Here is a 16,569-nt window from a genome sequence, read left to right as displayed (position 1 = left end):
ACCCTGCGGCCGACCGCGATCTCAATATGGCAAGTCCGATGCTAGCTTTTTCCACCCGTGTAAACACCCAACATATATCGTCTAATTTAATGAGATTTTTATCCCATAGGAATGCAAGTAACTGTGCAACAATCAGCAAATGTGTAGGTAGGAACGTTTGGAGGAATAGCAGTCGAATTTTCACGCAGAATGTGAGAACGCTGAGCACATATGACAGCGTGTTTGCAGAAGCCATCAGTCACACCGAAGACTTCTGGGGTGAAGCCGCTGAAAAGATTACTTGGTTTAGACAGTTTGACAGGGTTTTAGATCATTCCAATCCACCATTTACTCGATGGTAAGTCACCTATGTTGTAAAATGTAACAACTGAAGCACATAAATCACAGCGATGAGCGTTTTCTCAAGAGGGTGAAAGTTAGGGGTGGACCATTTGATATGGGGGGGGGGGCCTGGGGGCTGGAATATTGGTGGAGAGTCATTATTTCCCCCCCCCCCACCTCTTTCCCTGTGAATTATTTTTAGTCCCCGCCGGACAAAGTCCAAGATGAGGACTTATGGATTGGGTTCCGTCCGTCTGTCCGTCCATCCAGAGCCATTTCTTGGAGATGTCTGGACCGATTTTTTTCAAACTTGGTACATACATGTGCATATTCATTGTTGTCGTGATACGATCCAATATGGCCGCCTAGCAGCCATTTTGTTTGCGAATTTTCCATGTCCAAAGCCATAACTCAGACATGCTTAAACAGATCTCATTCAAAGTTGGTATTATGACAGTGTTCTATGACATACATGTGCATATCCATTTTCATCATGATACAATCCAATATGGCTGCCTGGCAGCCATTTTGTTTGTGAATTTTCCATGTCCAAAGCCATAACTCAGACATGCGTGAACAGATCTCATTCAAAGTTGGTATTAGGACAGTGTTCTATGACATACATGTCCATATTCATTGTTGTCGTAATACGATCCGATATGGCCGCCTAGCAGCCATTTTGTTTGCGAATTTTCCATGTCTAAAGCCATAACTCAGACATGCTTGAACAGATCTCATTCAAAGTTGGTATTAGGACAGTGTTCTGTGACATACATGTGCATATTCATTTTCGTTGTGATACGATCCAATGTGGCTGCCTGGCAGCCATTTTGTTTGCAAATTTTCCATGTCCAAAGCCATGACTCAGACATGCTTGAACAGATCTCATTCAAAGTTGGTATTAGGGCAGTGTTCTATGACATACACGTGCATATCCATTTTCGTCGTGATACAATCCGGTATGGCTGCCTGGCAGCGATTTTGTTGGCGCAGTTTTCATGTCCAGAGCCATAACTCAGACATGCTTGAACAGGTCCCCCCTCCCCGTACCCGACCCATCCTTTATTGTTGAATTTCCATCACATCATCTTGAAGAGTAGGCATGTCCCATGTCCAAGGAGGAGACACAACATGAGTAGCGTTATCTTATGAATGTTATATTGAGTGTCAGATGGCCTCAGATCCGAAGACACACGACAGACTCAAACCTGAAATAATACCATTGAGACTAACAGGGAAGGATTCTGCTTCACTGCTGCCGGGTGTATTCTGATCTGAGGCTATCTGACGCTCAATATGATGCTACCTGAATCTGAATCTGACGCCAACTTTATACTCATGCTCTACACTGAGAAAGACTCTGTTTTCAGGGGTTTGGTACCAACCTTATTTTGTGTTTCCCTTGGATCTGCACTCTGCATTGGCTGGACAAACACGAGAAAAAAGAAGACAGAGGCTGGGTATTTAAGTGATTCAACTCACCAGAAAACAATTTTTTTTCTTGGCCTTAAAATAGGTTTACAATGAGCGCGGAGTTCACAAACAGGTGAAATATTTATCATCGTTTCAATTTCGTCAAATATGGACTTATCTTTTTCAAATTTCACACACTAATGCGCAGATGAAAACTTGTCTTTTTAAATTTTCGATTAGAAGTCTAGGAAGTATTATATTGACCTCGAACCGTCTTCTTTTTACCATGTTCTTTTCCGATTTCTCTCGATAACAAACTACCGCTGTTTGTTGCAAGGCTTGTACATAATCATTTATCTAGCTCTGTATCTCAGGATATAAATACACTCTCACATATTTATCAAGTGTAATAATCTATCATTTATACCCAAATGTGTGTGGTCAAAATATGGAAAATACACCAAGCCTCGCCTAGCCTACAAAGAAAATTTCGCGACAATGTATCAATAATGGTGACCTATACATTGACCTCTATAAAATTAGTGTACAGTGAGGGTGCGCCACTCAACAAAATCTTGACAATTTTCCCGTAGTGATTAAAGGAATGTGTAAACTCGTGGTGGGACAGAAGGAAGTTCAACACGCACATGCCATATCCCGGGTATGTAGGGGATCACGAAAGCCGAGTGAATTCGAGGATGGCAAGCTTTCCTGTGCTGAGAATAGGAGGCGTGGCGGGCATTTCAACAACATACTAACTTTCATTGGGACTTGACGAATCACATACATTATTACATAGAGCTAAATTTCTTGCATAAATCATGAAATTGCAAGACTATACCCTTACGGAAGGCATTCAGTTTAAATCTGGTCTAGTACTAAGTTTGATTCTTGATTGAGGGGAACTACTGTTGTGTATGATCTTTCTTTTGTACCTCTAAATAACGACCAGTATTTCTTACTGGATTTTCCACCTGATTTCGAAACATTGATGCACTGTTGAACTTTACATTCAATTTGTTTCTGTTTAATAATATTTTGTGTACACTTCTTATCATCCAAATACTTCTGCCATAAAGTTTGGCCATATTCACTATTCATATTATTGTTAATGTTATTATCATGAACCCACTGTCTGTGTTTACGAATTGATTTCTTTCTGACATTGATTGCTGCTTTGATTTCTTTATCAAACCATGGTTTACATGAGCTTTTTATTGTTTTTTTTTCCTATGACGTCATGGCATTTCAGTAACAGAGGTTAGCCAATAAATTCCAAAGTTCATCACAAGCATATTCATTCTTTCTATTATAAATTAACCATCGTGTTAAGTGAGCTAAGTTTTGATTCTAAATTCTTATGGAAATACTTCTAGTCTGTTTCATCACTGATATTCCATTTCTGAGTATGACATGAATCATATTCAGTATTCACCTTAGTTTCTGGAATTTTTATTGTAGTGTACATTAAATTGTGGTCACTTCCTATGTCAAAGATTCTATCTGCATCTACAAAAAGCTCATCTATTTTATACCTGAAATTATCACTTGTCAACATTGACAGATTGTTGAGTACATGTATGTCTAGACCAAGTCCATTTTTCAATGCTAATACTACTTAAATCAAACTCATCTATCAGTGAAATTAATTTTACTCCATTTTTGTTTAGAATTGTATCTCCAGACCTATCCTGTATTTTACCATTAATATCCCCTAGTAATAGAAACTGATCATTAGATTCCGTTAGGTTGATAATATTGCTGTGTAACTCATGGTATAATTCATCCACTGTATCTTGATTTGTATTTTCTGGAGGAACGTATAGTAATCCTAAACATAATGTTTGTCTCTCTTCAACTTGCAATTTTATCCATAATCTTTCAAGATCATCATCTTGGGATTTAAATAAATTGGAGTCAATAATCTGAATATTATTTTTCACAAGGAAGCCAATTCCCCCACCACCTTTTTGACATTTAACTTACGATTTTTTCCCAACCATGTATAATTTTTCAACTTAGGTTTCTGATTTTTTTTCAAAAAAGTTACAGTTCCACCAAAGATATTTAAGATAAGCTCATTTAACAATTGACTTAGTTCATGTTGTTTTGAATTTAGACCTCTAAAGTTTATATATCCAAGTTTTAAACAATTCATTGTAGGTCCATGTATTTTGTGTATTTTGTTTTTATGCTAATTTTATGCATATATCTTTTGTGTTGGCGACCTTGGATGGATTTATGTCGACTATTTCCATTATTAAATTTTGATACATGACATGGTACATTAACTTTAGAGTCCATAGTGTGATCAACAGAGTCTATATTTGTATGATGCGAATTATTTAGGTGTATACATGGAACACATATATTGATTATTTTGGGTTTTTTGTTGGCACTCTCTTCATGGCCAAGAATTTAGTAATCCTGAGTGTAGTCCTGATTGTAATTCTGGGGACATAATTTTGCCTTGTGACCTAGTACACCGCAACTGTAACGAGTGAGTTTCACTCCATGACGACAAACTCGCTGAACATGGCTTGGTTCTCCACAATTGAAACATCCTTTGGATCTTTGATTTGGAGAACTAATTCTGCATTCTTGTACTCTATAGCTATATCTGTCATATTGGTGGTATGGATCAACTCGTTGTCTCTGAGTATGGAGGCTGGATCTGATTGGTTTTGCCATGGGAGTATACTGAATGTGTACGCATTCCTCTTAAAGATAGATGGAGAAAATTTGGAGAAGTTGTCTAGAAGTCTTACTGTACCACTATTATTGAGATGGACATTGTCATAGTATAGTGATCCATCAATTTTGCCATTTTCTAGTTTAAAACATGTATCGTAATCAATAAAAGGGCTTCTGTCTTCAATATGATTTGTAATTATCTTTGGGATTACTGGATTTGAATTGTACCTGGATTTGTCAGTATTTGTTGGTTTTTTATTTTTACCAGTTTCCGATGGTGTTATGTTAGGTGAATCATCCATGTTCTGTAGGGTAGGATCTTGTAGTACACTGTATGCATTGTATGTTGGAATAGTTGCTGCCAAGTGCATTGCATCTTGATGTGTGTACTGTTTCTTTGTAGACTGGTCAGAAAGGATTGGCTGACAATCTGTATCATTAGGTTATAGAGAAGGGTTCTCTGGGTTAGTTGATGTACCAGTAATTGATGTACTAGAAGATTTCTGGCCTTCAGTAAGGGTGGAGACAAGTGCAGACATTTTACATTCCATGACATCCAATCTAGAGTGTAAGTTTGTGACAAGATGGAGGAGTGATTCAATGTTGGTGTTGTTGTTTGTTAAGGCTGTTTTTATTTCTTTGTTGCATGACAGCATTTCTGATTTAATATTCAGATAGTAATCTTTCAGATCATTCACTTTACTTGATAATGAGTTGACATTTACCTGTATCCCATCAGCTACAGACATGAATTGCATATCAATCTGTTTAGTAACACTTTGTGCTTTTCTCAGGAACAGTTTCTTGGTTGATTTATTAATGGGTGTTGATATCGTGACATCTCTCCCACTTTGTGATAAGCTATTCAATGACCCATTACTAACAGTTCCTCCTGGTTTGTCGACAGACATTGACATTTCCTGTACACTGTGTTCTTTGGTTTCAGACATGTTGATGGTTGTCTGGTTGTTAATGATGTGTCTGGGTTCTGGGTCTTTTTTCTGAATATAGTTGGAGTCAAGTTCTACTGAATTGATTTTTATATCTTGACTTGGCAAACCATTACAAATAAAGTTTTCATAGCATTTAGGAGCTTAAAGTGATCGTTTTGGACATTTAGAAGTCTGGTCTTGTATACTTGTACTTGCATCAAATAAGGAGGCTTGATGGATGATTGGTGGTACACCATGGTACCATGTTCTTTTAGGTAGAATTTTGCTTCATCAAGTGAATGGAACCCCTTGTGTAAACAGTGACTGAATCCATCCACTAATGGGCCAGCTTCAAGCCAACTTTTGAATATGCCTGTCTTCCTACCTCTAGCAACTGCATATAATGAGAAGGTATATTTCTTTGATTTACCTTGGTTTGTTAAGGTCTCCAACATCTGGATGAGGTGCCCATACTGCATTACTGAGATGTAAAGGTAAATCTTGTATAATTGCTCCATTACATGATGACTGGTCTGTTATTATAACTTCTGGTTCTTCACTGTTACTTCTGTTTACATCATTTTCATCTTCACTGCGGACAATGTTTTGGATCGCTGGGTCACTGGCTTCCTGACTTTGGTTATCAACACCATATGTGCCTCTGTTTTGTAGTGAGTCTGCCATTCTCAGAGAGTGTAAGTGAATTGGGACAACTAAATCTTCAAAAATCTTGAGATGAAATGTGTTCTAAGTAGTGAAAAATCCTCAGCATGTACTTCAAGTATTCATATAACTGTTCCACAAGGCAATAACAGTCAAACTTGCTGGACTTATGGAAAAAAACAACTCAGGGGAATGGAGAGCAATATACTGCTTGTTCACAGGAAGTCAACCTATCTGGCTGTCCACGTGTATTCTACAGTTGATAACTTTGTAATATTAAAACTAAGTTGGTAACTTTGTAATATTTAGACTACATCGATAACTTTGTTATATTATGATTATATCGATAACTTTTGAATATTATCACTACTTAATACATAATACATAACAAAACGACCATTTCATTTGATCTTTGTGCCAGGTTTGTTGGTGGTGAATTGAATACATGTTACAATGCAGTGGATCGTCATGTAGAGAATGGACATGGTGAAAGACTAGCATTAATACATGACAGTCCTGTTACCAAGTCTACACAACAATTGACGTATGCAGAACTTTTAGATCAGGTAAGAAACACAAGTAATGATGTACTCTATTCAACACAATATTACATGTGCACCAGAGCAATGTACGTGTATTCTATAATGTATGCATGAATGTGTACTTGGTTGCAGGCTAGTTCATTTCATTCAGACAAAATACTAAAACAGAGTATGTTCAATATGAATGTGTAACTTTATGCTTTCAAATACTAAAATGTCTATTACATGTACCATATACCTATAATCACATTCCTATGTATTGCTATGAGAAATCACGGGCTCTGCCCGGGCAGTAATTTTCTGTATTCACAGACCGGACTGTTTTCCCAAATAAGGTCACTTGCAGGAATTTTGGACTACTTTCTTTCCCAGACCGTTGCTATGTGTGTTGCAAAACTTGTGTTGGCACTTGTACGTGTATGCTATCATGATGGAAGCCAACTATATTTAACAGTGGCTCCAGGAAATCCCTCCTGAAATCTTAACCAGTACAGTATTCTATTTTGCGATTGTGGCAAAGTTACATAATAATATTGGTAAGGAAGCTTTGGATTTGATCAATGATGTACAAATAGTGTAGCTGACGACAGATAGTCTGCTTTGTACGCATATGATTATGAACAGCTGTGAGGTAACTGTAGAAGTGTACGTTTATTTTGTTATTAGAATCAGATGATAGTCAGCGTCTGAAGAATAGTGTTTCTAATTTGTGATTTTTGGCAATTTACCCACGTTTTTGCTTACTTTTGGGTGTCCCTCTGCTGCCCCTTGAGTAATGCCAAGTAGATTAATTTGTGCTCACTGCACCCTGTGAGTCATCACCCTAGTGGTCACATGACCCTGACTAGCCAATCCCCGGTACACATTGGCTTTCATTCGAAATTCGTATGTAGCTAAGCTGCCTTGGACTCTGTGAGTTTTTTATTCTCTTTTGCTGAGTTTACATGAGTTATCCTCTTCTCAGTGGTGAACACTTCACTGAATATCTCAGAATCCCAGCTAAGCCATTCCTTTTTCTTCTCATGTTCCATGTTATTTCTTTTGACACTTTAGTTTTTAGCACACCTGAACTGAGGTTCAGTAGTGCTATAGGGATCGCCCGGCTTCTGTGTGTGTGTGTGTGTGTGTGTGTGTAAACAACTTAAAGTCAAAAACCGCTGAACCGATTGCCATGATATTTGGTGGGGACATTACTTGTGGGGTCTAGTTGGGAAATTGTTCAAATCAAAATGATCCTACCACCGGTTTGTGATTTTTGGTCAAAAAACTTAACCTCAGAAACTACTGGGCAGATTGGTGCGAAATTTGGTGGGAACATTGTTAAGGGGGTGTAAAGTAAGATTTGTTCATGACATGATGATTCCATCTGTAATATGCAAATTAGGGCTAAAAATGTGTATTTTTAGTCAAAAATCAATAATTCCAAAACTACTGAGCAGGTTGGGCTGAAATTTAATGAGGACGCATCTAGGGATGTATAGATGAAGAAATATTAAGGATACAGCGATGTCATCAGTGATATGCAAATTAGGTGTAAAAATGTTCATTTTTGGTCAAAAACTTATATCTCACAAAGTACTTGGTCAGTGACACTGAAACTTGGTGAGATGTTTCTAAAAGTGTTATTTTGCAGATTTTCTTCAAAATATTTTGACACAATTGGCCCTAGCAACCACGACCACGCCCTTAGCAACAAACAGTTGGTAGTATATTTTGGTCAAATAACAACATCATCTGGTAGGCAAGTGAGTAAACATTCAAAAAATGTGTGCAAATATCCCTAGCAACCATGACCACGCCCATAGCAACAGCCATACAGTCATGTATTTCTCAAAGATAACAGTAGGGATTAAGACAATTGAATAAACATTCAAAAAATGTATGTAAATTTGCCTAGCAACAAGACCACGCCCATAGCAACAGCCAAATAATCACATATATTGCAAAGATAACAACAGGAATAGCTAGACAAATTAATAAACATTCAAAAAATGTAACTATGTAAATTTGCCTAGCAACAAGACCATGCTCCTAGCAACAGCAAAATAAACAAGTATATTGCAAAGATAACAACAGGAATAGAAAGACAAATGAATAAACATTCAGAAAATGTATGCAAATGTGCCTAGCAACAAGACGAAGGTAAAGACTCCAAATTTGGCTCAGATAATGGATATAAACTAAAATTTTAGTCTTCAAAAATTTGTGTTAGCATTATGAACCCACTTTGCCAGCCACAGCAAATTCAACACAGACGTATGTATGTACCAACAATCATTAACTTGAGAACTTGCAAGGTAGTAGTAGTAGTAGTAGTAAAATTTATTTAAGAACAGGGTAGCCAGGAAACAACAGAAGCTGATTTCCACCTGGGCCCTGTTACCACACACACAAAAAAAACATTACATACCACACAAAAAGATATTGAAATCTGTACGAAATATAGACCACATAAGCTAGAGATACCAAATTTGGCACAGGTAATGAATATAAACTAAAATTTTAGTCCTGAAAATTTTGTGTTGTTTCAGAATCAGAATTACTTTATTCATCCCACGAGGGGAAATTAAAACGACAGTTCTTGCAGGTAAAACAAAAATAAAAGCAATACAAAAGATAGCATTACATATATTACACAACATACTAAAAACAACAGCACAGTACTAAAAAGAGCGACAATGATTGCTATTAAGAACTGAGATAGCGGATGGGACGAAAGACGATTTAAAACGATTGGTTTTAGCTGCTGGAGCACGGTATCTACCACTCCTTGAAATACGACGGTCGTAGAATTCTGCATAAAGTGGATTGGAAGGGTCTTTCAGAACACTGTGAGCCTTTGACATTATGCGTTTGTTATAGATATAATCTATATTTTCACTTTGTTTACCGATAATTTGGCTACCCTTTTTGATAATCTTGTTTAGTCTTCCCATCTCATGTTGGGACAGATTACCTCCCCAACAAACAATACCAAAGGTGAGAGCACTGCAAACAACTGCATTAAAAAAACACCCCTAAAAGATCGTGACTAACACCAAATGATCTTAGTTTCCTTAGACAGTACAGACGAGTGTTAGCTTTCTTAATAATGAAGTTGGTATTCTCAACCCATTTTAGTTTACTATCAAGCTTGATACCCAGGTATTTATATTCGTTCACTCGGTCTACTATTGAGTCTTTGATATTGACAGGTGCTGGGTCACGCTGAACTTTTCTAAAATCAATACAGAGCTCTTTGGTCTTTAAAACATTAAGATACAGATAAATTATCATTACACCAGTCAGTAAATCTCTCAATCTCATCTAAATAAATCGAATCATCATCATTGCTGATCTTCCCAACCATTGCTGTATCATCTGCAAATTTGACCAATGGACACGAGATGTCAGAATTCCGGCAGCTGGCAGTATACAGTGTGAAAAGGAAGGGTGCTAAAACAGTGCCCTGGGGCGCACCTGTATTAGTATACGCTACGTCAGATTTTTTACCATTTAAAGACACCATCTGTGGCCTATTAGTAAGATAATTAAAAATCCAATGTACAGTTGAAGGTGACAAGTTCATTGCTAAAAGTTTCTGAACAATAAGATGTGGCTGTATAGTGTTAAAAGCACTTGAAAAGTCGAAGAACATTAATCTGATTGAACTTCCAGGTTTTTCTTAATGAGAATATACATTATTTAAAACATGTAACATCGCATCCTCTATACCCCTGTTCTTACGATAAGCAAACTGTAATGGGTCTATAAAATCAGAGACTAAAACTGTTAACTTATTTAAAACCACTCGTTCACAAACTTTCATAACGGCTGACGTCAATGCAACTGGTCTAAGATCGTTCATTGATGATATCACAGCTTTCTTTGGGACGGGAACAATATGAGAAGTTTTCCATGACATTGGAACTATGTCATGCTTAAAACACAAATTGAATATGACAGAAAGAATACTAGCAAGTTGATCAGCGCAAGACTTCAGAACACGCGGAGTAACATTATCAGGCCCCGAAGCTTTGTCAAGCATTGCAACACACCTTGCCAGCAGGACAAAGTTCGACACAGACACAACACAACCACAATCATTAGCAATAGCATCAACCGTAATTTGACAACTTGCAAATTTCCTGTTATAACATTTAGTCAATATAAATACGCATTGTGTGGGCTGATTAATACATAATAGGAAAAATTTACCTTGGAAATTTAGTGAAAACATGATTTACTGGGTTGTAAGCCACAGAAACTTCCGTATAGTCCTCACACAATGTCGACAAGGCCTTCATCGTTATTTAAGCGTGTGCCAGAACGAGGCTCTGCAGCAAGACATTATTACATAATTTGCTACCCAGTCTTTAGACTGTAAATGTAATGGCAATCCTCCTTTCATGGTCAGATCACTGCAGCAGTATTCAATACATTTCCGCCGGTGGCAAGTGTGGTCGGTCAGTCTATGTACCAGACACTGATCAATGTTACGACTGGCTAGTTGGGAACACAGAATGCGCCCTACTTGGCTTTACTTGTTGGTCCACTAACGTACCAGTGCCCAACCAGTGGAATCCCTGGTTCCCATCCTATCACCTCCTTTTCCTCACCTTCGTTAAAGGTGGTTGGACAAGGAGGCCCGGTTGGAAGAGAAAACTCTTGTCAAGTTGGAAACCAGACTTTCTCCTTTTTACCGATGCGTCCAAGGAGAGATGAGGAATCTATCTGATCCACCTTTGGACTTCTGGTACTTGGGATCAGCCGACCAGCCCCTGTTATGTCAACTGATTAGAAGTACAATAGTGTTCTAAGCTCTTCATCAGTTTGAACACCTGGTGTCATGCCACTGTCACTACTGACAACAAAATAGTGGTGGTTTACATCAACAACATAAAAGGGGGTCCAGGTCATCGGCCCTGTGTTATCTCACCTTGGACCTAATGTTTTAGGGTGCAAGGACAGAAGATAACACTCAGGACATGTCATCTCAGGATTGATAACACTCAGGACACGTCATCTCAGGATTGATAACACTCAGGACATGTCATCTCAGGATTGATAACACTCAGGACATGTCATCTCAGGATTGATAACACTCGGGACATGTCATCTCTGGATTGATAACACTCAGGACATGTCAATGTCATCTCAGGATTGATAACACTCAGGACAAGTCATCTCAGGATTGATAACACTCAGGACATGTCATCTCAGGATTGATAACACTCAGGACATGTCATCTCAGGATTGATAACACTCAGGACATGTCATCTCAGGATTGATAACACTCAGGACATGTCATCTCAGGATTGATAACACTCAGGACAAGTCATCTCAGGATTGATAACACTCAGGACATGTCATCTCAGGATTGATAACACTCAGGACATGTCATCTCAGGATTGATAACACTCAGGACATGTCATCTCAGGATTGATAACACTCAGGACACGTCATCTCAGGATTGATAACACTCAGGACATGTCATCTCAGGATTGATAACACTCAGGACATGTCAATGTCATCTCTGGATTGATAACACTCAGGACATGTCAATGTCATCTCTGGATTGATAACACTCAGGACACGTCATCTCAGGATTGATAACACTCAGGACACGTCATCTCAGGATTGATAACACTCAGGACACGTCATCTCAGGATTGATAACACTCAGGACATGTCATCTCTGGATTGATAACACTCAGGACATGTCATCTCAGGATTGATAACACTCAGGACATGTCATCTCAGGATTGCAAACGCACTTTTGTGCTGCATCCAGGTTCGCTCCATGGAGTTGGGGATTCCACAGCATGTAGCCAATTGATCTTCATCAAGTGGAACAAACCAGTGGTTGGCCTGTTCACAACTTTTCTTTCACAAACTGTGTCTTCAGTGCCAGACTTCAGAGCAATGGCAGTGGAATTCCTGTTTTTCAGCTGGGAGGGGGTTACAGAAACCTTCGCCTTCCCACTAGTCCTCAGGCAAGTCTAAGAGGAAAGTGTGTACTAGCTCTCTTCACTCCACAGTGGCTCATCCGCTCGGGTTCCCAGTGTTACCATATCTCCTAATAGATCTCCCCTACGAATGGCCTTGAAGGGATGATCTGTTGTCACAGGGATGAAACATCAGTAGTATAGAAAATGACAGTTTAGGACCACTTAACGACATACCCCATATTTCGCCTTTTTTACGTAAAATAAATGGCTTAATCTATATAAAATTTGTGTTAACACAAAAATAACCATGTCGTTTCACCGTGGAAGGCTTTTTGAACCGTGTTACCAACAGCAGTGCAGTCGACTGTACACGATAGTGAATACAGTATTGCTCTGCCATGCTCCGTCGTGCACCTATGAGTCATATATGGTATTTATCTAATTGAACGCCTCGTTAGGTTTGACAGCTAAGGCATGTCTGGTTCGAAGGTCAATACACTGACAATACACTGACAATAGACTGTTTACGGCCCATGACTCACTGTATGTACGTCGTAACGCACAATTAAACAAATGGCAAGAGAGGGTATATACACACAACAAATTATTTTCAGTATTATATACAACGAGAATGTCTAAGCAAAAATACTCTAATCCTGCTTGCCCCGCTTCCTGTACTTTTTGCGCCATAGTTAACTCTTCCCCTGATTCAAAAGAAATTAATCCAATTCCACCTTCATATTTTGATGAGAATGATTTCAATTTTGTTATTAATGATCTCTTAAATTTACCACAAGAAAAAAAAGTAGAAATTCCTAAAAAGAAAGAAAAGAAAGAAGAATATTTTGATGATAATGATTTCAATTCTGTTATTAATGATTTACTACTCTTAAATCCATCACAAGCAAAAGAAGTGAATATGATGATGACAAATATTAATTAAAATAATAAAATTAATTTAAAAAAAATATTAAACAATGGACTGGTGTATTAATAGACCTTATTTTTTTGGTTGATTTAATTGATTCTTGATTTCAGAGTCAAGCCTATTCAACTTCAGTTTTTAATGTTTTAACAATGTTTTAACAATGTTTTAACTTCATTTTTAAAAAGATTTGACGCCAACGTAAACGCCACCAACTAAATTTTATCTCTGTGTATTCTGCATTCCATTTATCCCAAAATCGTTTAAAAATTTGATTCTGTGAATGTGCTTTCGTTTTCAACTCTGGTATTAGAGCAGCTTCCTGATATTTTCCTAAGTATAATAGAATTGCTTTTATAATTACACTGAAGTTGTGTGATTGATATCGTGTTGGCTCTATATAAACTTCATTAATTGATGAAAATATTATAGTAACAGTTGTTAAAAGATAATAATTGAGATTATATTTCTTAAAAACCTTTTTAATGTGGTTTTTAGGGTCATAAATATTTTGACTTTTCCTTTGATCATGCTCAAAGTTTTCATCTAAAGGTTTGTTAAACGAATTACAGCAGTTAAAACAGTGAAACCTTCCATAGATGTTACCACAAATGTTTTTACAAATATCATCACGAGGTATATTGAATTTTCTACATATGTTACAATGTATGATGTTATACCAGTTCATTTTGTTCCTTGCTACTGAATCACAACAATTAGAACAATGAGATTTTCCAAACAGTGCACCGCAAATGTTAGTACAATCATGGGTTGCATCTGTTACACCATTTCGTTTACATAATTTACACACTGCTTTACAAACTTCCATTATATAGTTATATATTATTTATTATATTTTTTTGTTAAATAAACTAATAATATTCCACCACCAGCTAAATAAATGTATTGGTATGTCTTCATGTTGTTAGAAGGCTGATAATAGTCACTAAATTCAGGTTCATTCTTAAGACTTGTGAGACTACTCTGTGTACTCTGAGGATGATATTCTTGATATAAATTTAAGTTTTGATCAGTCAGAATCAGATTTTGTCTCGCATGAACATCTACATTTTTATGTTTCGCTATAAAATCCAATACTTTTTGTCTATGTTCCAACCATATTTCTCGATCTTTATTGAAATTTTCCAAAGCTAAATCATGTCTCTTTAATTCTTTTTCATGTTCTTGTTTTGAGTCACCTGAAAGTGTCTTACCTAAATAACCAGCTCCAACAAAGGCAGTTGCATTTAAAACTGCACCACCAACCAACATCGCAATTGCCGCACCCATTATGTATAGTATATATTATATTAAGATATATAAACTATAAAATTATTAAATTATTCTTTTTATTTATCATTTATATTTATCCTTTGTAAGGATCAACTGGTAACATATTTCTTTGTTCTAACATATCTTTCTCTAATACTGCAACACTTATAGCTATTGTGAGAGAAGCAAACTTCTTGAATGAAGTACTTGTTTTAGGACTGTCTGGAGCCATCTTCATAGTCTTGTCAAGTATAAAACTATTAGCTATTGTTAAAGCAGATAAAACTGCTTCATCATAAAGACCATTCACGGTTAGTTTAGTATAGTCTGTCATTGTGTATAGTGTATAGTGTATATATAATATATATATTATAAATAAAAAATAAATAAATAAAATATATAATATAAAAAATAAATAAAATATATAATAGTGATCTATATTATTCCATTTCAAACAGAGCATTATTTTTAATTGGTTGTGGTGTCGTTAATTGTTTATTTTTAACTGGTTGTGGTGTCGTTATTTCTTTAGACTCTTGAATATCACTTGATTGTAAAAACCACTGTCTTTTATAATATATTCTTGTTACTAAACCAGCTACCCCAATTACTAGTGAACCAAGAGTTAATAAAATCATAGTATTAGTATTAGTATTATTAAATAGCGAGCTTTTATTGTCCGACTGAGTAAAACTCAGTTGCCTTTATTGGTTCCATTGATTTAACTATCGACTCTTTTGACGCTATCGACTCTTATCGATTTTAATTTTTTTCGTTTTTTTGTTTCAGCTGAAATTATTGCTAATTTTTTACCCCATGCAACTCTACCTGGACTTTTAATTTTACTGTTTGTAGTCACAGTCTCTACTTGCTCTGCTTGTGGCTGTGTTACAGTTTCTGTTTGAGGCTGTTCTGTATCACTCATTTTTTACACTAATATATATGTAATACAAAATATTTTTAATGTTTTCTTTTCAAATTACTTTAATTTTTTTAAAACTCTTTTCAACTAAGTCAATTTTCAAGTTGTTTTCAATATCTTGATCAAGTACTTGTTCATGTTGACTTATTTCACTTAAGTCACTCTTTTCAACTTTATTAAAATCATTAAAGTCACTTTGCTCACTTTGCTTGTAACAATTATGAGTTGTATAAAATATTTTTTACTTTAATTTTTTGAAACTCTTTTCAACTACATGTAAGTCAAGTTCCAAGTTGTTTTCAAGTTCTTGAACAAGTTGTTGATCAAGTTCTTGTTCATGTTGACTTATTTCATTTAAGTCACTCTTTTCAACTTTATTAAAGTCATTCAAGTCACTTTGCTTGGGACAAGTATGTGTTGTAAAGTTAATATTATTTAAAATAGTGAGACCACCACTTGTCAATGCCAAAAGAGGACCATAACTGTATGCTAACTTTCCAGTAAGTTGTTTGAATTGATTAGTAACAAGAAAATTATTTTTCAAGTCATCACTTAATTTATTCACATTATGTACTGGAAGCACAAGTCCTACTATTTTACTAATTCCAAATAAAACTCCATTGACAATGTTGTCACTTACGAGAGAACTGTAAGTGCTTTCATATATCTTATAATACTTTTCGATTTCTTTTTCGTTCGCTTTTTCAATATATTCGAGAGTGAAATTTTTTCCCAAGAAAGCTTTTGATTGTCCAGCAGCAATGATACATAGTAATCTTTCTCTGTACTTAGCTATTGGAGTAGCCTGTTCTGGTGTCGCTGTTGTTGAGGCTGGTGTTGGTGCTACCGCTTCAACTGGTTGTAAAATATCTGCCAATGTCTGTTCCATTTTGTTATATAAATATTTATATAATATAAAAAAATATTTAATTTTACATTTTATTTTGTAAAAAAAG

At 36.3% G+C, this 16,569-nt stretch overlaps 1 protein-coding gene across 2 annotated transcripts in view; it reads left to right on the top strand.

Moving 5' to 3' along the window:
* The first annotated feature begins 25 nt into the window (after positions 1 to 25).
* LOC144447950 (acyl-CoA synthetase short-chain family member 3, mitochondrial-like) overlaps positions 26 to 16,569 on the top strand; it is a 207,921-nt gene continuing 191,377 nt past the window's right edge. For both annotated transcript variants that reach the window (XM_078138072.1, XM_078138073.1), the window contains exons 1-2: positions 26 to 337; positions 6,445 to 6,589. In XM_078138072.1, the coding sequence (XP_077994198.1) occupies positions 27 to 337; positions 6,445 to 6,589 (456 nt within the window). In that variant the 5' untranslated portion in view covers position 26. The remainder of the gene's footprint in view (positions 338 to 6,444; positions 6,590 to 16,569) is intronic.

This window comes from Glandiceps talaboti, chromosome 17 (genome assembly GCF_964340395.1).
Source record: "Glandiceps talaboti chromosome 17, keGlaTala1.1, whole genome shotgun sequence".
Classification (NCBI taxonomy): domain Eukaryota; kingdom Metazoa; phylum Hemichordata; class Enteropneusta; family Spengelidae; genus Glandiceps; species Glandiceps talaboti.
The sequence above is the reverse complement of the archived record's forward strand: the minus strand, read 5'-3'. Positions and strand labels throughout refer to the sequence as shown.